The sequence below is a fragment of the Aquarana catesbeiana genome, unplaced genomic scaffold (genome assembly GCF_042186555.1).
Source record: "Aquarana catesbeiana isolate 2022-GZ unplaced genomic scaffold, ASM4218655v1 unanchor229, whole genome shotgun sequence".
NCBI classification, from domain to species: Eukaryota; Metazoa; Chordata; class Amphibia; order Anura; family Ranidae; genus Aquarana; species Aquarana catesbeiana.
This window is the reverse complement of record NW_027362656.1, coordinates 1792034-1816203: the sequence shown is the minus strand read 5'-3', so window position 1 is coordinate 1816203 and position 24170 is coordinate 1792034. Positions and strand designations below refer to the sequence as shown.

The 24170-nt window shown below is 42.3% G+C and overlaps 1 protein-coding gene across 1 annotated transcript in view; it reads left to right on the top strand.

The window, feature by feature from the left end:
- The window catches only part of LOC141121776 (uncharacterized), a 427874-nt gene extending 404186 nt beyond the window's left edge, over positions 1-23688 (top strand). The window contains 1 exon segment of the mRNA XM_073611495.1: positions 17977-23688. Coding sequence (XP_073467596.1) covers positions 17977-18813 — 837 coding nt within the window. The 3' untranslated portion in view covers positions 18814-23688.
- The last annotated feature ends 482 nt before the right edge of the window (positions 23689-24170 follow it).

The following is a 24170-nucleotide window of genomic DNA, read 5'->3' as shown; positions in this document are numbered from 1 at the left end:
CAAACAGGAATATCCTTTATTGCAAAATCCAGGCTTTTATACACTCAAAGTGGAGGTGCAGACCTCCTGCTCATATTACTCTAACAATACAGCTGTAACCTAATTAACCTAATTAACATGAGCTAATTAACTAATCCCTTTAGACAGCCTAGATGACTCAGACATGACCGTTAGGCCAGACTGGCCGTCTTGTAGTTCAGAAAATCCAATCAACATTATCACAATCAACATAGACTCTTCTTCACACAATAGCAGAGTTAATTAACACAAATAACAATGGGGATCTAATGACTCTCAGATCCCATAGTAGACTTATTTACAATACACATTTTAGCAGACAATAGACAGACAGGTGTTGGAATTTACATCAGCATTTCCTAACAGTATCTGTCCCAGCATTATGAATCAGCTACTATTCCAATATGGCAAATCCAGGGTCTCCAGAGTCTGTGTGTCCTGGGGGACCAGGACCCGAATCCACAGTAATACCACCTCAAGAGTCCCCAGGCATACAGCTCACAAAGAGCACCGTTCCCCCAAATGCCAGGGCCCACGATCGATGGGCAAGAGGCTAGCATACAGTCCCTTCCAAAAGACTCTTTCCCGGCTAGGTCTTTCACATTATTCAATAATATTATGGTGTGGAATTCCAAAAATCAATGGTCTCTCTCCCATTCCACCATGTAGAGGGGGCTTGGTGAGATCAGTGGATAGTGACTTGTAGATCACAGTCCCCCCCCACACACACACTCCATTGTTTGGCCACACCATTATTCGTAGGCCATGATTCAGTTTTAGTCACCCATAAAGAGTGTGAAAAATGGGAGATTTGTAGAAATCTGAACTTCTCTGTCCGGGGCATATCCAGTCTACTTATACAAAAAGCTAAGGGAGATCGGACTGGAGGACTTGAAAAAGTGGCCGTCCTATACAACCCTTTGTTCAGCCACCATTTTAAAAGCTTTGATGTCCATGCCTGGAAGAAATTGAGGGTTATAAAACAGATGGGCTAATGGGTGACTATCAGAGACCAACTCTCAAAGGCCACCCTATAGGGTTACTGACTGAGAGAGAGTTGGAGCCAAGATAGAGGGACAAGGAGGACACCACATTAGGTAGTCCAGAGTGAACTGGGGTACCGCCTGTCATTCCATATCCACCCAACTGGGTTTAGTAACTCGGTAATATATGACTGAGCTCTGGGCTAGTTGAGCGGCTTGATAGAACCATAATAGATTTGACAGACCAAGACCGCCTTTATCACGAGTGTGAAACAGGACTCTTAGACACTCAATGCCTTTTCGAACCCCAGATGAAGTCAAGAATTTTCACCTGAATATGCTGTAGATGGTCTTTAACGATAGGGAAGAGTAGAGAGCAGAAGAGGAATAGTACACGGGGGAGCAAAGTCATCTTAGTGTAATGACCCCGGCCTCACCAGGACAGGTGGAGTTGTGCCCATTGTTGTAGATCTTCTTCTAATTTCCTGTATATCGGGGGAGGGGGTGAGGTTGGCTCCATACAATTGGTCTATACTGGAGTCTAGATTCACCCCGAGGTAAGAAATGACGGAATCCCTCCAAGCCAAGTCACAGTGATCTATCATGCGTGTGACTAGTGTGTGCGGCTCCGTGATATGTCATGTTGTGGGCCGCACTGTACTGTGTTTATCAATGAATTATGTGACCTGATCCATCTGCAAATTTATATACAACATAAAATGCTTTGTACTCAAGATGGTGTTCCCTGCAGATCCACTGCTTCCACTTTACACCTACTTCACTAATCTAATATTCTAATCTAATATTTTCTGCTATGTTAAATAAACAATAAACATGTAAATTCATGTAATCATACAATATTTTGTACTCTCTATAGTGTTCTCTGCAAGTCCACTGCTTCCACTTTGCATCTACTTCAAAACAAACTTATTTTGCTCAAAATAATCCACCAATCAATGAAAAGTTGATAAGGTGTAAAGTTCTGTGCCAGCTGTAGTGTAGCCACGCCTTCTTCCACCTCTTACACACGTGATGGTGAGGGCGCCCCCTTAGTAGTGATTTTTATTGATTTGTGGATTTTTTTTTTGCAAAATCAGTTTTTTGAAGTAGATGCAAAGTGGATGCAGTGGAGAACACTATATAGTGTACAAAATATTGTATGTTTACATGAATTTGCACAGGATTTTAGTTTATGTAATATAGCAGCAAATATTATAACATTAATGAAGTGGGTGCAAAGCTGAAAGCAGTGGATCTGCAGGGAACAGCATCTTGAGCACAAAGCACTTTATGTTGTATATAAATTTGCACATGGATCAGTTTACTTCATTTATTGATAAACACCATAAGATCAATGAAGTCGGTGTAAAGTGGAAGCAGTAGATCTGCAGAGAATATTATTTGAGCCCCTAGCACTTTATATATGAATGTCTCCACATATTTTAGTGTATTTGTGATGATTTATGTGCACACACAATAGGACAGCGCTGTGACACATAATGATCTTCTAGTTGATAAAGGGAATACTTACCTTTGTTACAGTAGCAGTCCGGTATAAGTTATTTTTGTAGGTATTTGAGTTGTTACACATAGCGCGGGTTTTATTCTATTTATATTGGTGACATAATTGCCCAAATCTGGGGATCAGGAGCCATTTCCACCCTTTACTCTCGGCTGGGGTTCTTTGTATCCATATAACAGATGTTCTACATGACTAAATCTGCAATCAATTTTACTGCAAAATCAAAGGGGCCAAAATGTCTCCCCCCCGAGCAGTAATATATTTCTATCCCCCTTGGTGGAAGTGGAGATGACCCATCTATAAGGATATACAGTACATACACACACAGCACAAGGCCGTGTTCACACTACGAGAGGTTTCTCAGGGCTGCAGTTCCTCTGAGCTCCACAAGATGGTGATCTCACTTCTACCCAGACAGGAAGTCTCTATGGAAGACAGGAAGTCTCTATGGAATACAGACAGGAAGTTTATATGCAACGCAAATAGGAAGTAATGTCAGATACAGACAGGACATTCCAGGAGGGAGTAGAACGGAGACATTTCTGGATTTGGTGGCAGAGAAGGTAATACATATATTAACCCCTTCAGGGGGATCAGTTGATGATTAATATATTTTGCTTCCAAAGCTGCCCATACATGGTTCAGTTTTATCGTTCATCCAGCGGGATGAGAGGAAATATAGGATATGCAGTACATACACACAGCACAAGGACGTGTTCACGCTATGAGATGTTTCTCAGGGCTGTAGTTCCTCTGAGCTCCACAAGGTGGTGATCTCACCTCTACACAGACAGGAAGTCTCTATGGAATACAGACAGGAAGTGATGTCAGGTACAAACAGGAATTTCCGGGTGAGAGGTGAGTCGGGAGGAAATAGAGCGGAGACATTGCTGGAAGTGGCAGCAGAGGAGGTAATAAGATCTTATTTTCTATTTACACCCAGTAACCCCCCCGTCATGTCCGTCCTCTTCCTCCATAGTCACTGTGATGTCTTTTATCTCCAGCAGATGATGATACACACATATATAGTGTGGATACCAACAGGTAATTTAATACTGATTGTATCCTGGGCAAACATTTTCATGCAATTTCTCTCTCCACCTGCTCTGATACAATAAAAAGCAGCTAGATTCAAAATCAGTATACAGAATCAGATCAGGCAGTGATTGGTTGCCAGAGGTTACATTGTATCATTACCGCTCACTGACTGGCTGGCTAGAGGTTATAGCACATGACTTCTGCTTCTTGTTGATAGAGATTACTGTACTTTATTACTGCTCACTGATTGGTTGCTAGAGGTTACTGTACATCCTTACTATTTAATGATTGGTTGCAAGAGGTCATGCACAGCATTACTGCTCACTGATTAGTTGCTAAAGGTTACAGCACATCATCTCCTCGCTGCCTGTACACCATGGACTGGGAGGTGAGGGGACTCATCAATAGGGATGAGCTCCGGCGTGTTCGCATGGCGCACGTGCCGAGCCCGCCAGGAAGTCGGCACGGCGCAGCGCTAATCACAAGCAGTGAGACATTTCCCGATGTGCGGCTGCAGAGATCGGGAAATGTCTCCCTGCCTGTGATTAGCGCTGCGCCGTGCCGACTTCCTGGCGGGCTCGGCACGTGCGCCATGCGAACACGCCGGCGCTCATCCTTACTCATCAATAGACAGAATACTCCTAGGACTCCTGGGATCAGTGGCAATGCTATGGGAGGGGGGGGATCAGTGGCAATGCTGGGGGGTTGATGGGATCAGTGGCAGTGGTGGGGGGGATGGGATTAGTTAGGAGGCAGTACACTGTGGCAAATTCTGAATCATGTAGTGCAAGGCTGGAAATCTTTGACAAGTATATAGTGAGGGATTCTACACTGACCACCAATGTGAGGGGGAATTTGCACTGCCAACCAATGTGAGGGGGGTTTACAATGATGACCAATGTGAGGTGGGATTTACACTGACCACCAATATGAGGGGGACTTTGCACTGACCACTAACATAAGGGGGGATTTTACGCCACCCACCAATATAAAGAAGGATTTCTACACTGACACCAATGTAATAAGAGCATTTACACCAACCACCAGTGTAAAGGGGAATATACAATGACCTGCATGTAAGGGGGAATTTACACCGACAACCATTGGCGAGGAGATTTGTACTGACCACCAATGTAACGTGACACTTCTACACCGACCACCAATGTAAGGGGTGTTTACACTGAACACTAATGTTAGGGGGGATTTACACTGACTATCATTGTAAGGGGGGATTTACACTCACCACCAATTTAAATGGGGCTTCTACATGGACCACCAATGAAGGATTCGAAACTGACCACAAATGCAAGTTTGGATATTTTTTTTTACCAATATAAAGAGGAGTTTCTACACTGACCGCCAATGTAATAGGAACATTCACAGTAACCACCATGTAATAGGTATTTACACTGACCACCAATGTAAGGGGGATCTTCACACTGACCACCAATGTAAGAGGGACCTTCACACTGGCCACTAGTGTGAATGAAAGGATTACACACCAAACCCCAATGTAATGAGAAGATTTACACTGACCACCAATGTAAGGGGAACCTTCACAATGGCCACTAGTGTGAATGAAAGGATTACACACCAAGCCCCAATGTAATGAGAAGATTTACACTGACCACCAATGTAACTGAGACATTTAGCCTGCGTTCACATTTGTGTGTGTTGGGAATGCATGAAAAATCACTTTCCTGACACCACAGAAATGTGCTGCCCTTTATCAGATACACATCAGTGCCATTTATTGTTAATGACACCCTCACACATCTGCTGAGATTTGCGTATTCACATCCACCAAACTTCACCGTGTTGTGGTCACCATGGTATTTAGATAAAGGGTTCCACCTCCAATTTGCTCACCTTTGTAGAACAGGCTGACGTTGGGCTTCATGACCACAGATGTAGGCAGCACTTTCCAGCATGTCTCTTTACCTCCCCAGTGGGCAGCATTCAGCAGAAGTGATGGTGGATAAGACCTCAGGGGGGCATTATATACAGTACATATGAATGTCTATCTATATACATATCAATGCAGGTTATTTACATATAAACACAGGGTCTGCAGGTAAGTCACCTGTACACAGCAATAGGGCAGAATTTAAACTGGGATGTTTGGCAACTATGAAGCAGCTGCTTTGGGCCCCACAACAATGATGGGGCCCAGAGCAGCTGTCCCTTTTTTCCCTGCCTTAAAGACAGCCCTGGATATGTAGATTAACCCCTTCAGGGTGATCAGTTGATGATTAATATATCTTCCCTCCAAAGCTGGCCATACATGGTTCAGTTTTATCGTTCAGCCAGCGGGATGAGTGAAAAAAACTGAAGTGATTCCCCCATCCACACATTGGAGGGGGATGGGGGAATCCTCCCCGCTGCACTATTGTATTCTGACAATGGGGGGCGCTCCTCCGCTCTCAGAATACACAGATCAGTGATGAAGCTATTGGCTGCAGCCGCTGATCGAGTGACTTTTATCCGGCAGCTTTTTCCAGTCCATAGACTGTTTGTGTTGCTGTTTACTAATGTTTGTCAGCGCGGTTTTTTACATTTTCTACATTTTAATAGATTATTTACTGCAGCTGTAATCTATTTTAATTCATTTTTATTTTATTCTATTATGGATATTTTTGAGTTTCGGGCTAACAAAGTGGTCAACATTGAAGGCGTTTTTGAAGCTTATAAGGATGATGAGAGTGATTTAGGAGGGATTTTCATGAGGTTTCATGGTTTCAGAAACTCACACTAAATGGGATATTGCTTATTTAGAGACATATATCAAACATTCAATGGTCCCTAGAAGCCTCAGGTGGGATGTTGCCCCCCAAAAAGGTGAAACGGAACTAGAAGGGTGGTTTAAATATTTTAATCAAGCAGGTGTCTCTTTTCTTCAATTTTTGGTTGAAAGGAAACCTATGAAACTAGCCAAACTGGATGAGGAAATCAAAAGTATTAAGGATAAACTCTTCCCCCATAAAGATAGCAATGAGTATAGAGACAAATTCCTGAACCTCCTTAAAATCCTTGAAAAGGAGGATAAGGATCAAAGGATTAAGAAAAAGAAAAAATACAACAGGAACTTATCAGACTACCATGGGAATATTGTTTTTGATTGGCAGAAAAAACTCCTGGAAGAGGCAGCCAAACAGAACAGTAACAAAATGGATGTCACAGTACAGGCCGCCAATAGTAGTGGGAGTTTACCTAGTGCACCATCTGCTGTTCCTTATCTGAATAAGCGAGGTGTACCCTATGTTAAAACCCAAAGAAACGGGGTGAATGATTATTCTTATCAGTCACCCCGTATGGGTAATGGGGGCACTAGGGGAGTTCTTCCCTTTCATGGACAAACTCGATCGACTGGTCCCCCTAGACCTCCACAGCCTCTCAGCTTTGACCCTAGATCATACCAACAAGGCCCTATATCCAATATTGGGGCACCCCCTTTAGGGGGAGGGGTTGGGGGCCCCATTATAATCAACGAGGTAGGGGTTATAGTATGGATCACCCAGAGATTTGGAAATCCGGACCTAATGGCCACTCAGGTTACCATTCTCCAGGATTTGGTTATTCAAACATGGAATCTGAATGGGATGTTACTATCCCCACATCTAATAGTTTTTTTCAACTTGCTGATAGGGATGGCCCTGATGGTGGTTTCCCTTTTGATCAACCTCAGCCCTAACATCAGAGTGGCGGAATCACCCCCGCCCCATCCTATAAGGCTCCTAATAGGTCCATCTCCCACCAAGGGGCCTCTGCCCCCGTAGATCAAACTAGTTGGGGTTTTCACAAACAAAGGCAGGGCGAAAGAGGAGAGGCGTCAGAGGGGGGAGGCGGGTACGAGCAGCTCAAAAGATCAAAAAAATAAGTGGTAAAGGTATCTTCAATCCTAGTTCTAAAATGTTAACCGTTTCTGAGAAGGCTATCCTTGATAAGGGTTTGAAGTTTGCCCCACCTACCAGGCTAGATAAATTCCAAACGTACATGGATATCCATACATTTGTTAGGAAGTTAAATATAAAACGTTACATAATCAATAACCCCATTAAGAACAATGTGGCGGGGGAAACAGAATTTGTTCACTCAGGGCTGTCCAACGCCTCATTATTCAACCCCCCTCGGCATATTGGCACCTGCATTACGAGTTTTAAGAGATATCATGCTTAAAGATTTGGATCTTTTAGAAATCAAGAAAGCAAGATTAAATAAGACCCTACAGGAAGGCCTTAACTCCCTTTGTACAAATAGGGATTTGGTAATAAGGCCAGCTGACAAGGGGGAGGGATTGTTGTTTTAGATTGGAAAGATTACATGACTGAGATGTATAGAATCTTAAATGATCAAGACACTTACACAATGCTCCCTTCAGATCCCAGGAATAATTATTTGAAGGAATTACAAGCGATTGTGAAAAGGGGGTGTCAGGTTGGCATTCTTAATAAGAAAGAGGGTTTATATCTAAAACTTAAAGCCCCACGAACACCTACCATCTACTACTTACCAAAGATCCATAAAAGTCTGATCTGCCCCCCGGGATGCCCAATTGTTAGTGGCATAGATTCACTTACGTCCCGGGTGGGCAGATATATAGACTTTTACTTACAGCCCCTTGTCCAAAGGTTACCCTCATATGTTAAAGGATTCCAGGCATGTCATTCAGTTACTTTCCGGAATCCGAGTCAAGGCTGGGATGTGGTTAGTCACCGCAGATGTGGCATCTTTATATACCATAATCCCACATGAGTTGGGCTTAGGAGCAGTAAAGTTTCTTGGATAGAGATTCTGGCCTTCCATATGATCAGGTGCTATTTTTGATGGAACTATTGGAGTACGCCGCCTCCCATAATTATTTTTGGTTCAACAACAATTTTTATAGGCAAGATATGGGGGTGGCTATGGGGGCTAAGTATGCCCCTAGCTTGGCGAACCTCTTTATGGGGAAATGGGAGGAGGATGTCATCTATGCCCATAATGCACCTCAGGTTGCCCTGTGGGCAAGGTACATAGATGACATCCTCCTTCTATGGGATGGTGAGCTTCTTGCCCTACAGGATTTTCTGGCCTCCCTTAATAACAATCAGAGGGGTATACGGTTAAATTATGAGATGAGTCAAACGGTCATCAACTTTCTTGATTTAAGAGCAATAGCTAGTACTCTCTCAGACATAGGTCATAGATTCTTTAAAAAAAGGGGGGACATGGCCCTCTGTTCAACATATAAGACATCAAACTAACACAGCTCTACATAAAAACCGTAAAAGGTGCACCTTTTACGGTTTCATTACCAGACACGTCCCCGCATGTGAGTGTTTGTCACCTTATGCATGTCGGCTTTCAGGTCCACTGGTTGGTTTCTTCATTGTGCTCATGGATACTGATTGAGATGCATTACCAACAAGGTTTAAAGTGAATATTAATAGTATGTATTTTTTGTCTGTCTTCTCTCTCTCTTTTTCTACTACAGGTGACTCAAACGGGCTCATGAAGAAGCATTTAATTGCGAAACATGTAGAGCTGTGTTAGTTTGATGTCTTATATGTTGAACAGAGGGCCATGTCCCCCCTTTTTTTAAGGGTAAACCCCTCTGGAGGCTATGACCTATGTCTGAGAGAGTACTAGCTATTGCTCTGCAATTTATTGCAACATGTCTGTGTTTTTGGTTTCATGTACTTTTTGTATAATAAAATATTTATATTCAATTTTATGATTGGTGCCTACAAAGTCCATTTTTCCACTTCCTTTGCTTTTTTGAGAATTTGTAGATTTAGGACGTTGGCACTGCCTTATCTATGAAATCTCCACAGTCCATCCTGTGGTGAGGTTTGGTATTCCGTTTTTTGCTTTTTTCTTGATTTAAGGATTTCTGTCAGTGGTGATAAGGTGGTTACTTCCACCTTCTTCAAAGAAACTGACAGGAATTCGTTTATACCTGTGGACAGTTGTCATCATCGTCCCTGGTTGGAATCCGTTCCAAAAAGCCAATACCTTCGGCTTAAAAGGAATTGTTCCAACCACACCGACTTTTTGGTACAGGCAAAAGTCCTTACTGACAGATTTCTAGAAAAGGGATACTCGATTGATTCCCTACAGAACACTCTTGATACTATTGAGGAGGTCAATAGAGAGGAATTGTTGGTCGAGAGAAGATCACCTACTAATGAAGATCCCTCTTTTGGTGTTCCTTTTTTGACCACATATTCCTTGTAGCATAATACCATTAAGAGTCTAATCTATAAGCATTGGCATATCGCTCAGAGTGATGTGGTGCTTAATAAAGTACTGCCTGAGAAGCCTAGGGTCATTTTTAGAGGGGTACCATCTTTGTGCAATCGGCTAGCCCCTAACATTTTCAATCCACCAATCAAGAAACCTAGTTTTTTCAACCATTTAACAGGGTTCTATCAATGTAGAACATGTAGGGTCTGCTCATTTAGTGCCTGTCCTCATAGACGAACCACAACCTTCACCTCCACTAGTACACATGAATCACATGTGATGAAACCATTTATTACTTGTGCCACAGAGGGGGTCGTGTACATGTTGCAGTGCCCGTGTGGCCTGCAATATGTGGGCAGGACTAAACAGCCCCTTCAAGTTCGCCTCAACGAACACATCACCAATATAAAAATTGGTTTTAAGAACCACTCTGTGTCGAAGCATTACTTACTTGCACATGACAGGGACCCCTCCAAAACCATTTTTTTGGGTATAGATAAGTTCAACCCTCATTGGAGGGAGAGCTCACTAGTGAGGGAAATATCCAAATTAGAAATGTCCTGGATCCACAGATTGAGAACTTATGCACCTTATGGGTTAAATATCGACACTGACGTCAACGCTTTCATTGACAATTCATAATAATCCATAATTTATTTATTCATTATGTATTTTTGTGAACTGGTTCTGAGACACGAGTACAAGAAGCTTATTTCAATTTTGTTTTCTTTAAGATTTATTCTATATGAATTTAGGGTCTAATATTTTATAATCTTACACAATTTTATTGAATGGTTCCTCATGTTTTATGGGGGACATTTTGGTTTCTCATATTTATATAATTTTTGATTATCAGTTTAACTAAGGCCAAGTCTGAAGTAATTTGGCACATATTTCCAATGCACATGGAATATAGATAACAGTGTCATTAATATTGATACTGTATATGTATATAATTTTTTCTTTTATAAAGTTCATAATTTTCATATTTTATTCACTTAATATTACATCAGAAGGGCAAGTCTGATGTAATTTGGCACACAATATATTTTTTATGCACATGGAATATAATTAATAATGTAATTAATTTTGATATCATCTAGTGTATATGCACATATACTCTTTTTCACATTTAATTCATTTTTCATTTCTTTATTTTTCGTTTTTATTTTATTTTAATTTATTCTATGTTTATAAAAAAAATTTTCTCACACAATATTATTTGGAAGATAAGGCACTTATTGTCTTTCCGATTACCGTTCACGACATTTAGTTGTCAGCACATTCAAATTACCACTTACACTCTATAGTTTTTAGATTTTTTTGTCGATTTTATCCATATATGGATAGTAACACTGGTAAGATTAACATTTTTTGCTTTTCACGTAATTGTTGCTTTTTTGCTATTATGTAATTTACCACAATCATGTGCTGATTCCCTAAGAGGATCCCTTTGGTTGTTTTTTATTTAAATTTTTTTACTTAATTTCTAAAAAAAATTTCTTTTACAAGGTGTTGTGGATTATAATATCCCCGCACGCAGTAAGGGAAGTATTTTCCCATATCCAATATGGCATTCGGGTACTCGGGACTCAGAACGAGGCTTGGTCCCGTATATATGGTGGTGAGTCACTACGCTGCCCGTTCCCCATTGACAACGTCTACTAATGACGAAACGCGTCTGGAGAAGGCACGTTCGTGACGTCACCACGCGAGTGGAGTAGGAGGATGGGCTCCGTTTTTATGTATGGCGGCTGGCTCTTTACATGCGATATTTTCGCCTCCTTTCTGTAAGCGCAATACTTAATTTTATTAAAGCGTTTCTGAATTTACTACACTATGGCCAGTCTTTCTCTTTTCTGGGCAATGTGCTTATGTGGATGCCGAACGTGAGTTCAAGAGAGCGATTATCACCATCTGAATACGGCTCCTATTGTGGTCATCAGCAAGCATAAAGGCCTAGGCTGGGCTAAAGCCACCTGCCCTTTAAAGCTTGCCGTCCGGTAAGCTTAATCTACAGCTACGGTGGTCGGGCACTTTGTGGATGCACACTGTGGTGTTGTCATGACCTTTTGCATTTCAAGAGAACATTCATTTGTTTTGATGTCAACTGTTTTGGACTTTATTTTTAGCGCAGCTTTTTCCAATCCATAGACTGTTTGTGTTATCGCACTGTTTGCTGCTGCTGTTTGCTAATGTTTGTCAGCGCGGTTTTTTACATTTTCTACATGGATGGAAATGTGACTGATCCCTGCTGAACCATCTGAATTTCCATGTCTCTATGGTCACCATAAGTGACTTCCTCCCCTCCCCCTCATCTCCTTCTTTATGTAAGTCATGCTGAGATAATCTCCCATTGGCTGAGCAATATTCTCATTTGTCTCTGAGCTCCTTCTTGCTATTCCTCGTCCTGCCTGTTGTTTCCTTGGATTGATTTTCTGTGTAGTGACCCCGGCTTCATCTCTTGGATGCGCTCGTCTGTTGCTTGTCCTGACCTTTATCCTGATTCCTGGATCTCCTCCTCATCTCTCCTCCATATCCTCTTACACAGATTTTCTCCACACCTGCAGTGATCCTGGGGGGTGGAAACTTTGCACCAACACTCAGCGAAATCCATCCCCACCATTAGGAGCTCTGGAGAAAATTGTCTGCTATTTACACTCCGTTCCTCCGCACGTCACCTGATCACATGAGAGCTTACTTTCACAGATTCCTGACAGATTTCTGTATGGTAAAGGTCAAAGTTCACTCTTTAGTTTAGGAGAGGTAGGACACACCCAGGAACAATGATTTGGTTTGCATGGGAACCTCATATAGAGGACCCCTCAAATCTCCCCATCCAAATGTCCCTCCATCCAGAGTCTACATGTCCTATGACATCACACTGACCTCACAGCTCCTCCTCCCAATGTCCCTCTTTCTGGCTTTTTTGCTGACACTCTTAGGATGTGGGCGAACCCTTGGTATCCTCAATAGCAAAATAGGATTGTTGGTCCTGCATTGTATGTAATGATATTAGAATACCTGCTACAAGCTTTTAACCTGCATAGTGTGGGGGTCCTGTGTGGGTAAATTATATATTAGTCTGAACTGGGGCTTTAATAAAATCGAAACACTGAATGGTGAGGTGAGGAGGATTCTGAGAATATCATTTATTTTTGCTCTTTGTGTTCAGATCTAGGATTTTCCTCCTGTGAAGTCTGGAGATCATATGACCATCACATTGCCTCCACCTCCCTCCCTGATAGAATAGAGAAATACAAAGAAGATTCTAGAAGTCGCCAGAGAGATCATGGAGGAGAGGTGAGCGGTGCTGGGAATTCTGGGACATTATCCAGTAACAGACAAGAGATGTGTCTGGATGGTGACTGTATCATTGTGTGTGTCAGGTTCCTATAAGGTGTCAGGATGTCACTGTCTATTTCTCCATGGAGGAGTGGGAGTATTTAGAAGGACACAAGGATCTCTACAAGGACGTCATGATGGACAATCAGCCGCCCCTCACATCACCGGGTAAGAGGAGACTTTATTGTAAAGGAGAGAGCAGTACGGAGGGTCCACCTAGATCCCCCATCATCTGATAAACACATAGAAACAATGTATTCAGTCAGTGTGTGTGTTTCCTACAGATGGATCCAGTAATGGGAACCCACCAGAGAGATGTCCCCGTCCTCTGTATTCCCAGGATTCCACACAGAAAGGTCACACCATCCCTCACCATCATCAGGTAGATGAGGGACAATCACTGATAGTATCGCGCGGCCTCTCCTTGTGTGCCGATCGAGGGGTGTGTGTGTTTGTCATCTCACGCTGCGGCGACTACGGAGCGCATCTCTCCTCCTCGCCGCTTAGCGTGCACGCATGACGTTGGCGGGGTCCCGCCCCTTTTGGCGGGTATTTCAGCCGGGAGGGAGCTTTGGGCTATTCATAGGTCATTATCACCTGGTTGGGACAGCAGTATTCATTTCCATCTTGTTTTTGACCCAGGTATGTGAGGGCTTCCCCAGGATTTGATACTTATTCATTAGTCTTTACATTTTATATATATTATACATGAAATTACATCTACTTAGCCCCCCCTTTTTGTATGTATTGTAGGACTCCTATGGACTTTTCATTCCTGGATATGCCCACTATACAGTCACTATACCTTATCCTGGGCCCCTTTATTTTTCTCTTCGGTCCCCCGATTTATGGTCTATCCTCCTATCCTTGGCTGGCTGGTCCCTCCACCCCCCACTTAGCCTGCTTGTCCATCTGGGCGCTAGGGTGGGGGGAATGTACTAGACTGGATTTCCCCGCCTCAACCCCGGGGGAGACAAACATATCTAGGCTATGTCCATCCAAATACAGTAACAATGGGTATACACCCATTGGATACCTTACAGGTTAGTACCATTATTACATCTTTTTTCTAACTAGAGAGCCTAATACACTATATAGGTATCTGACGTAGGTAAATTTACTCATTTATTTTCCATTTTTACCTATCTTCTAGCATCCTACTCCTGATGATTGGCTTTAAACGCCATGAAACGCGTTGAGTCCATACTCAAGGGTGCCAGGTTTACAGCGTGTTTTAATATTATGAATTCATCTTATCATGTTATTTATAATTATTTATTGTTACCAATTTTGTACATTAATTCTTCATTATTGTTGTCTGTACCAATCATGTCCTTCTATGTATAAACATTAAATATGTGACTATTGTGCATCGAATATGTTTATATCGTGCCTATATTGTACACAAGAAATATTTGGTTATGTTCATTATAGGGACTACCCTTTGGGGATTGGTTACTACCAATAAGTTGACATTTCATTTTTGCAGAGACACACACCTCATTTAAAGTCCCATAACTGTTTCTTTTATTGCCTTTTTACATAGAAACAATGTATTCAGTCAGTGTGTGTGTTTCCTACAGATGGATCCAGTAATGGGAACCCACCAGAGAGATGTCCCCGTCCTCTGTATTCCCAGGATTCCACACAGAAAGGTCACACCATCCCTCACCATCATCAGGTAGATGAGGGACAATCACTGATAGTATCATTGGGATCTGTACATTATCTGCATTGTTACCATTGATGTCATTTTTATTCTATATCCAGAATAGAAACCTGAGAGATTCTAAAATTGAAGTAAAAGAAGAGATAAAAGAGGAGGATGATGAGGATGGGGTGACGGAGGAGTCAGAGTTTCTAAAAGAACACAAAGATCTGTACCAGGACACCATGGTGGAGTCATCCAGCTACAGAAACCCACCAGAGAGATGTCCCCATCCTCTGTATTCCCGGGATTCCACACAGGTAGATCACACCATCCCTCACCATCATCAGGTAGATGATTGACAATTATTGGTAGTTCTGATTTATACACAGTATGATTGTTACAATAAATGTTTTATTATATCTTTCAGAATGGAAACCTTGGGGATTATAATATTGATGTTAAAGAAAAGTATAAAGAGGAGGATGGAGTGATGGAGAAGTTTTCAGAAGGATACAAGAATAAAATGGATCCACCAAATACTATTTACCCACCAGAGAGATGTCCACATCCTCTGTATTCCCGGGATTCCACACAGGAAGATCACACCATCCCTCACTGTTACAAGGTTGGTGGGATGGAGCATCTAGAACATGGACTCCTAGAGATGATGTGTGGATTTTTATGTGATGTCACAATAATAAATCCTATTGTTTACTGATGATATTCACTTGCATTTTCTTGATGTAGAGTGGAGATCCAATTGATATAGAATTTGAGGTTAAAGCAGAAGAAGAAGAGAGGTATGTGAGGGATGATCAGCAGTCTATGGAGGAGGATGGAATAACGGGGATATTTATAGAGGAGGACACTCCCACAGAGATCAGCACAGGTGGGTCATTAACATTAAATACATTTCTTCACCCATACTGCTCACTGATTGGTCCAGAGTAGGGCAAGGACTGGGTGATAATCTTCCTTCTCTGTGCTTCAGACACAATTTATGTATCTAGACTGGATTTTTAAGGAAATTCTGGGGTTCGGCTGGCAGCAAAAGGTTATTTTTCACCATAGATGTTGCTCTACCTGGGCACCTTGGGCATGTGCTTTGGGTTTTCTGCCCCATGCCCTGGTATAGCATGATCTCTGACAGAACAATCCCTCCAGGGTTACTTCTATTGTTTGATGGTTGTGCCGGGTGGGGGGGATATGTCTGAGTACAGTCTCAGGAGATGGGAGGCAGTGGTGTGGGACCTCTGCAACTTGCCTCATGTAAACATTTAATCTTCCACTGATTACTGAATACCAATATTATGAGTCCTGACCCTTACACTGTATAATTTATATTGTACATTACATACTCCCAACCCCTGCACTATATACTCTATGTTGTACATTATATACTCCTGACCCCTGCACTATATACTCTATATTGTACATTACATCATTCTGATACTATATAGACCTATCTTACATAGTTACATATTACAAGAGGTTGAAAAAAGACACAAGTCCAACCTATATGTGTGATTATATGTCAGTATTACATTGTATATCCCTGTATGTTGCGGCCATTCAGGTGCTTATCTAATAGTTTCTTCAAATTATCAATGCTCCCCGCTGAGACCACGGCCTGTGGAAGGGAATTCCACATCCTTCTCGCTCTTACAGTAAAGAACCCTCTACATAGTTTAAGGTTAAGCCTCTTTTCTTCTAATTTTAATGAGTGGCCATGTGTCTTGTTAAACTCCCTTCTGCGAAAAAGTTTTATCCCTATTGTGGGGTCACCAGTACGGTATTTATAAATTGAAATCATATCCCCTCTCAAGCGTCTCTTCTCCAGAGAGAATAAGTTCAGTGCTCGCAACCTTTCCTCATAACTAATATCCTCCAGACCCTTTATTCGCTTTGTTGTCCTTCTTTGTACTCGCTCCATTTCCAGTACATCCCTCCTGAGGACTGGTGCCCAGAACTGGACAGCATACTCCAGGTGCGGCCGGACCAGAGCGGGAGAGTTATCATTTTATCTCTGAAGTTGATCCCCTCTTTAATGCCAATATTCTGTTTGCTTTGTTATCAGCAGCTTGGCATTGCATGCCATTGCTGAGCCTATCATCTACTAGGACCCCCAGGTCCTTTTCCATCCTAGATTCCCCCCCAGTGAGTAGATATACAGAGATTGAACTGTTTAACCCATCCTCCAGGTCGTTTATGAACAAATTAAATAGGATTGGTCCCAGCACAGAACCCTGGAGGACCCCACTACCCACCCCTGACCATTCTGAGTACTCCCCATTTATCACCACCCTCTGAACTCACCCTTGTAGCCAGTTTTCAGTCCATGTACTCACCCTATGGTCCATGCCAACGGACCTTATTGTGTACAGTAAACTTTTATGGGGAACTGTGTCAAATGCTTTTGCAAAATCCAGATACACCACGTCTACAGGCCTTCCTTTATCTAGATGGCAAAAAATGTCCCAACAAAGGTACTATTTGTTGTATCTTATACAATAGGTTGTACATTACATAGTCCTGACTTCTTTTGCCACCATTTTCTGCCAGCTGGACATTTTATATCTGATGATTTGATTGGAGCACAGACTTTTAAATGTTGATAATAATGTGATAACATCCTCAAACTTTGGAACCTTAAACAGAAAGTGATAATGAGGGAGGAGTCAATAACCCAATGATGGTGGTCTTCAGAATCAGTCCAGTCTTCATCTTGGTTGTTCTCCCCCCATCCTCACTCTCTGACCTCTGGTGGGGCTCAGCCCCGCTGTTATTCATGACTAAATCATGGACTAAATAAGGAAGTGCAGAACTTCTTGTGTTGGGAAGATGGCAATGAGTGATAGAGGGGGAGTGGACACTCGTCCTATAATCCCCTCATCACTGTCACTCCTATAAAAGACAGTTCTCGTTGTTTCCTCACTCTCTGACCAAGTTCCATGAATAAAGAAATGAACTGGTAGGAGATCAGAGGACCCATTTACTAGTTACCTTGAGGGGGGAATTGTAAGATCCTCAGAGACAAAGCTGTCTGATGTGGGCGGAGTCCTGGTTTAGGGGAACCAATAAGCTCATGTCTAGTAATAATCTTTGTATTTCTATTTTAGTAGATGGACGGGAGATGAGGAAAACCTCAGAGGATTGTCTCACTTTGTCTCCAGACTGTAAAGTAGAAGATGAGGACATTCACACAGTATAGTCCAGGAGAAAACCCGACTACCTCAAATGTCCATCCGGCACCACACAGTGTAGATGGACCATCATATTCCTCTTATCCTGAGGAACCTCAGACTGTGAGGAATGGTGCCGTCCTTCCAACAGAGAAGAGCTTTTCCTGTACTGAGTGCGGGAAGTGTTTTCGTTTTAAATCCCGCCTTAATGTGCATATAAGATCTCACACAGGAGAGAAGCCGTATTCCTGTTCTGAGTGCGGGAAATGTTTTTCACTGAAGTCCAGTCTTGACAAACATCAGAGATCTCACACAGGAGAGAAGCCGTATTCCTGCCCTGAGTGCGGGAAATGTTTTTCACGGAAGTTGCATCTTGACACACATCAGAGATCTCACACGGGGGAGAAGCCGTATTCCTGTCCTGAGTGCGGGAAATGTTTTTCAGTGAAGTTCATTCTTTACACACATCAGAGATCTCACACGGGGGAGAAGCCGTATTCCTGTCCTGAGTGCGGAAAATGTTTTTCAAGGAAGTCCAATCTTTACACACATCAGAGATATCATACGAGGGAGAAGCCGTATTCCTGCCCTGAGTGCGGGAAATGTTTTTCACAGAAGTCCAGTCTTGACACACATCAGAGATCTCACATGGGGGAAAAGCCGTATTCCTGTCCTGAGTGCGGGAAATGTTTTTCACAGAAGTCGCATCTGGACACACATCAGAGATCTCACACGGGGGAGAAGCCGTATTCCTGTCCTGAGTGCGGGAAATGTTTTTCACAGAAGTCCAATCTTTGCAGACATCAGAGATCTCACACGGGGGAGAAGCCGTATTCTTGTCCTGAGTGAGGGAAATGTTCCTCACTGAAGTCCTGTCTTCCTGTACATCAGGGATCCCACACAACCCTCAAGGTGTATTAGTGCCTTGAGTGCAGGAAATGTCTTCTATATGAATGTTGCTGGACATCACAGCTCTCATGTGGGGAAGAAGCACACCCTGATATACACCTCAGATATACTCCATGGCTGATCTTCATCATGTAAGAAACAGTTCATAAGGAGATCAGAGATCACCAAAGACATGGATGAAGTGTTGTAAAAAAAAATACAATGGATGGGCAGCTCATACAGGTCTGGTAATGTACTTTTATGTCATGGCTTTCTTCCAGGTCCGCACCCATGCACGCGCACTTCCAGAAACCTCCACTCTCATTGGCTGTAGGACAAGTTTGTCAGCAGGTCCCAGCCAATGATTTTGCCCCGTACCCTGCTGATCACCTGCAGCCAATAACAAATCACTCCTATCTTGTGATTTCTTCTTTTCCCGAGTCCTTTTCGGTTCAGGAAGAAAAGAGAACACCACACTGTGAGTATAATCGCCACACTTTACACCTACACACCTTAGATTGGCACATTTAACCCCATTGATTGCCCTCATTCACCCTTTGATCACCCCTGTCACCCAACCAATGCTTAGTACAGCGTCAGTGTACAGTATTTTTCACCAATCGCTGTATTATGGTCACTTGTTACATCAGATAGCGCCAGGGTCAGCTAGCATTAGATTGCACGCACACTATCGCACTCACGCTCTAGATCACTGATCACCACCATTACTAGTATAGTGTCTGTATGGATCAATATCCTGATCATGAACAGAACTATATTAGTGTCCGTCCCCCCTTAATATAGTGTCTGTATGGATCAATATCCTGATCATGAACAGAACTATATTAGTGTCCCCACTTAGTATAGTGTCTGTATGGATCAATATCCTGATCATGTACAGAACTAATATGAGTGTCCCAAAAAACAACAAGGAGAGACGCGCCTCTAAGAGTAGACATTTCAATAAACACTTTAATAGGCATACAGTTTATGCACTCACATTTTGAAGAAATAATACGAGCATATCGGTCCCAAAGAGTCTAGTTGGCCGCTCCTGCAAACTGCTCCCTCCGTCTGTAATGCTCCGGCGCTGTCTGGGATAGTATCACTCCGTGTAGATGGATGCTAGCTGCTATGGAGGAACTCGGTGTTCAGAACGAGGCTTGGAACTCAGGGCAGGGATGGCAGCAGGGAGATGGCATCATCAGTGGATGCGTTTCTTGAGCATGCCGCTGCGATCGTACGGCAAGCCGTGCTCCTTTTTCAACAGACTTAGTCAAGGGGACATCATAGGCTCATTATAAAGGAAGGGGATGGACACGGAAGGGGAGAAGAATGGTTATAGGAGGACATGCAGTAAAGGACAATAAATAAAACACACATGCAGGCATGCACAATATGTTTTAGAAGAAATAACTATATGAACCCTATATAAAAAAAATGTGTGTGTGTGGATAGATAGGTAGGTGGATAGATAGGTAGGTGGATAGATAGGTAGGTGGATAGATGGATAGATAGATAGATAGATAGATAGATAGATATACACTATATATAATATATACACACACACACACAAAGTGCAGAAGGCAAAAAGGAAATCAATCATTAAAAAAAGAAAATTAGTCATGATTGTTCTGTTGTTGTTATATTAACATATGGACATATTATACATAAAAAGCTGTATAAAATATACATATTAATATAAATAAATGGATAAAATAAGAATAGAAATAGAGTAAAATAAAAAACATATGGAGGCCAATTAATATATACATTTAAAAGGGAAAAAAAAATAAATATATATATATATATATATATATATATATATATATATATATATATATATATATTACAGTGGGGACGGAAAGTATTCAGACCCCCTTAAATTTTTCACTCTGTTATATTGCAGCCAATTTAGTTCATTTTTTTTCCTCATTAATGTACACACAGCCCCCCATATTGGCAGAAAAAGACCTTTTTGCAGATTTACTAAAAAAGAAAAACTGAAATATCACATGGTCCTAAGTATTCAGACCCTTTGCTCAGTATTTAGTAGAAGCACTCTTTTGATCTAATACAGCCATGAGTCTTTTTGGGAAAGATACAAGTTTTTCACACCTGTATTTGGGGATCCTCTGCCATTCTTCCTTGCAGATCCTCTCCAATTCTGTCAGGTTGGATGGTAAACGTTGGTGGACGCCATTTTTAGGTCTCTCCAGAGATGCTCAATTGGGTTTAAGTCAGGGCTGTGGCTGGGCCATTCAAGAACAGTCACGGAGTTGTTGTGAAGCCACTCCTTCGTTATTTTAGCTGTGTGCTTAGGGTCATTGTCTTGTTGGAAGGTAAACCTTCGGCCCAGTCTGAGGTCCTGAGCACTCTGGAGAAGGTTTTCATCCAGGATATTCCGGTACTTGGCCGCATTCATCTTTCCCTTGATTGCAACCAGTCGTCCTGTCCCTGCAGCTGAGAAACACCCCCACAGCATGATGCTGCCACCACCATACTTCACTGTTGGGACTGTATTGGACAGGTGATGAGCAGTGCCTGGTTTTCTCCACACATACCACTTAGAATTAAGGCCAAAAAGTTCTATCTTGGTCTCATCAGACCAGAGAATCTTATTTCTCACCAGCTTGGAGTCCTTCAGGTGTTTTTTTAGCAAACTCCATGCAGGCTTTCATGTGTCTTGCAGGAGAGGCTTCCGTCGGGCCACTCTGCCATAAAGCCCCGACTGGTGGAGGGCTGCAGTGATGGTTGACCTTCTACGACTTTCTCCCATCTCCCAACTGCATCTCTGGAGCTCAGTCACAGTGATCTTTGGGTTCTTCTTTACCTCTCTCACCAAGGCTCTTCTCCCCCAAAAGCTCAGTTTGGCCGAACGGCCAGCTCTAGGAAGGGTTCTGGTCATCCAAAACGTCTTCCATTTAAGGATTATGGAGGCCACTGTGCTCTTAGGAACCTTAAGTGCAGCAGAATTTTTTTGTAACCTTGGCCAGATCTGTGCCTTGCCACAATTCTGTCTCTGAGCTCTTCAGACAGTTCCTTTGACCTCATGATTCTCGTTTGCTCTGACATGCACTGTGAGCTGTAAGATCTTATATAGACAGGTGTGTGGCTTTCCTAAATCAAGTCCAATCAGTATAATCAAACACAGCTGGACTCAAATGAAGGTGTAGAACCATCTCAAGGATGATCAGAAGAAATGGACAGCACCTGAGTTAAATATATGAGTGTCACAGCAAAGGGTCTGAATACTTAGGACCATGTGATATTTCAGTTTTTCTTTTTTAATAAATCTGCAAAAATGTCAACAATTCTGTGTTTTTCTGTCAATATGGGGTGCTGTGTGTACATTAATGAGGAAAAAAAATGACCTTAAATGATTTTAGCAAATGGCTGCAATATAACAAAGAGTGAAAAATTTTAAGGGGTTCTGAATACTTTCCGTTCCCACTGTCCAAATACATCCATCCTTTACTGAAATCCCCCTCCTGTACTGAGACCTCCTACTTATACCCCAGAGCCCCCTCCCTGCAGTGCTGCTGGCTGGCTTCCCCTCCTCCCCCACTCACTGGATGTTGTGGGGGTTGCAGATCATTGTGGTGTTCAGCAGGGGGGTTTCATGTCATGTTTATCAGCCCCTTCCTAAATAAACACAGTGAGGGATTGGTACTGATCACTTCTGTGTTCATTTATCACTGAAGCATAGTAAAGAGTGTTTTCTATGCTTCAGTTTTGTGAATGAATAGGAGCCTCTGTACAGAATCTTCCTACAAATCACACCCATAGAACAATATTGAAGATAACAGCAGTATTTTCTTCACCAATCACAGCCCGAATATTTCCCAGTACAGGTCAGGAGGGGGATGGGTTATAGTACAATAAGGGACTCATAAATATGACATGACAGAGACCCTCATAGATACGACTTTGTCATCTGATCTATCAGGAAATGACCAGATTGGAGGACAGTCTCATGTCTGGGAGGTACCTGCACACAGTTGGGGCTTCTCAGGGGATATTGTGATAGGTTGTCTGATCCCTGGATGGGTTCCCCACAACCAATCTGAGGACTTGTGGAGAATATGTCTGTCTCCTCAGTGAAGTCAATGGGTAGTCACACTCCATGGTCATCAGGGAGTTCTGGATGGTCATATACTAAGCAATATTTGGATCCCGGTGGAGAACTTTCACCCCATGAAAAATTGAGGGTGAGGTCAGCAGAGGCCCCCATAGTAAAGGAGGAAACTCAGAAGTTTTTCAAAAGGTAGGTGGTTATTGGAGAAGAAACTGTAATCATCAATATGTTTCATGGCTTCAAAGTGCCACTTCATCAGGACAGGTGTAAGAAGACGATATAAAAATAGGGAATGAAGTAAAAGTCCAGTATATCGTATTATAAAGTCCCGAGTCAGATACAATTCACGAAAATGACTAAGATTTATAGCATTTAGGATTTGTATTATGTTAGACGTGGTGAAGAGTTTTATAGAGAGGTTGATCAATACATGGAGAAATCAATCTATTCTATCTAATAAGGGAATCAATAGATCAATAAATGACATCAACCAATCAATAAAATCCATTTCATGTGATAGATTTATAATTCTGTGCAATGGTTATGTTGGGGGATCAAACCGTGATTACTGGATATTGGAAACATTCCTATTGATCTAATGATTGCTGATATGGATTCCTGATTGATTATTGCTGGGAATAAAGTCCAATAAAAACGGAGATTTGATGGATTATTGATATAAAAATCTCTTCCTATTCCATGGAATAAATATGTGTAAAATAGTTTTGGATTGGATGTAATAAATCTCTATAAAAAGACTTTGTGGTGTCTGTTCTGATCTTTTCTATTCCTCTCTAGGTCTGGATTTCAGGAAGAAGAAACAATTCCTCCAGTTTCTATTGGATGGTGAGGAGGGGGGAGGGGTGTGGGGTAGTTTTGTACATACAGGAGGTAATATAGAGAATCCAGCTAGTAATTGATGAGTGGAGATTTCACTGGAGAGTTCCATTGAAGAGAATTTAGGGCTGGTGTGCACTGCTGAGGCCCAGAGTTTTCTGATTGGACCACCAGTACATGTTTCATATTAATCTGGGGGTGTGCACTGCTGGGGCCTGGAGTGCTCTGATTGGACCACCAGTACACGAGTCGTATTATTCTGGGGGTGTGCACTGCTGGAGCCGGAGTGTTCTGATTGGACCACCAGTACACGAGTCGTATTATTCTGGGGGTGTGCACTGCTGGGGCTGGAGTGTTCTGATTGGACCACCAGTACATGTGTCATATTATTCTGGGGGTGTGC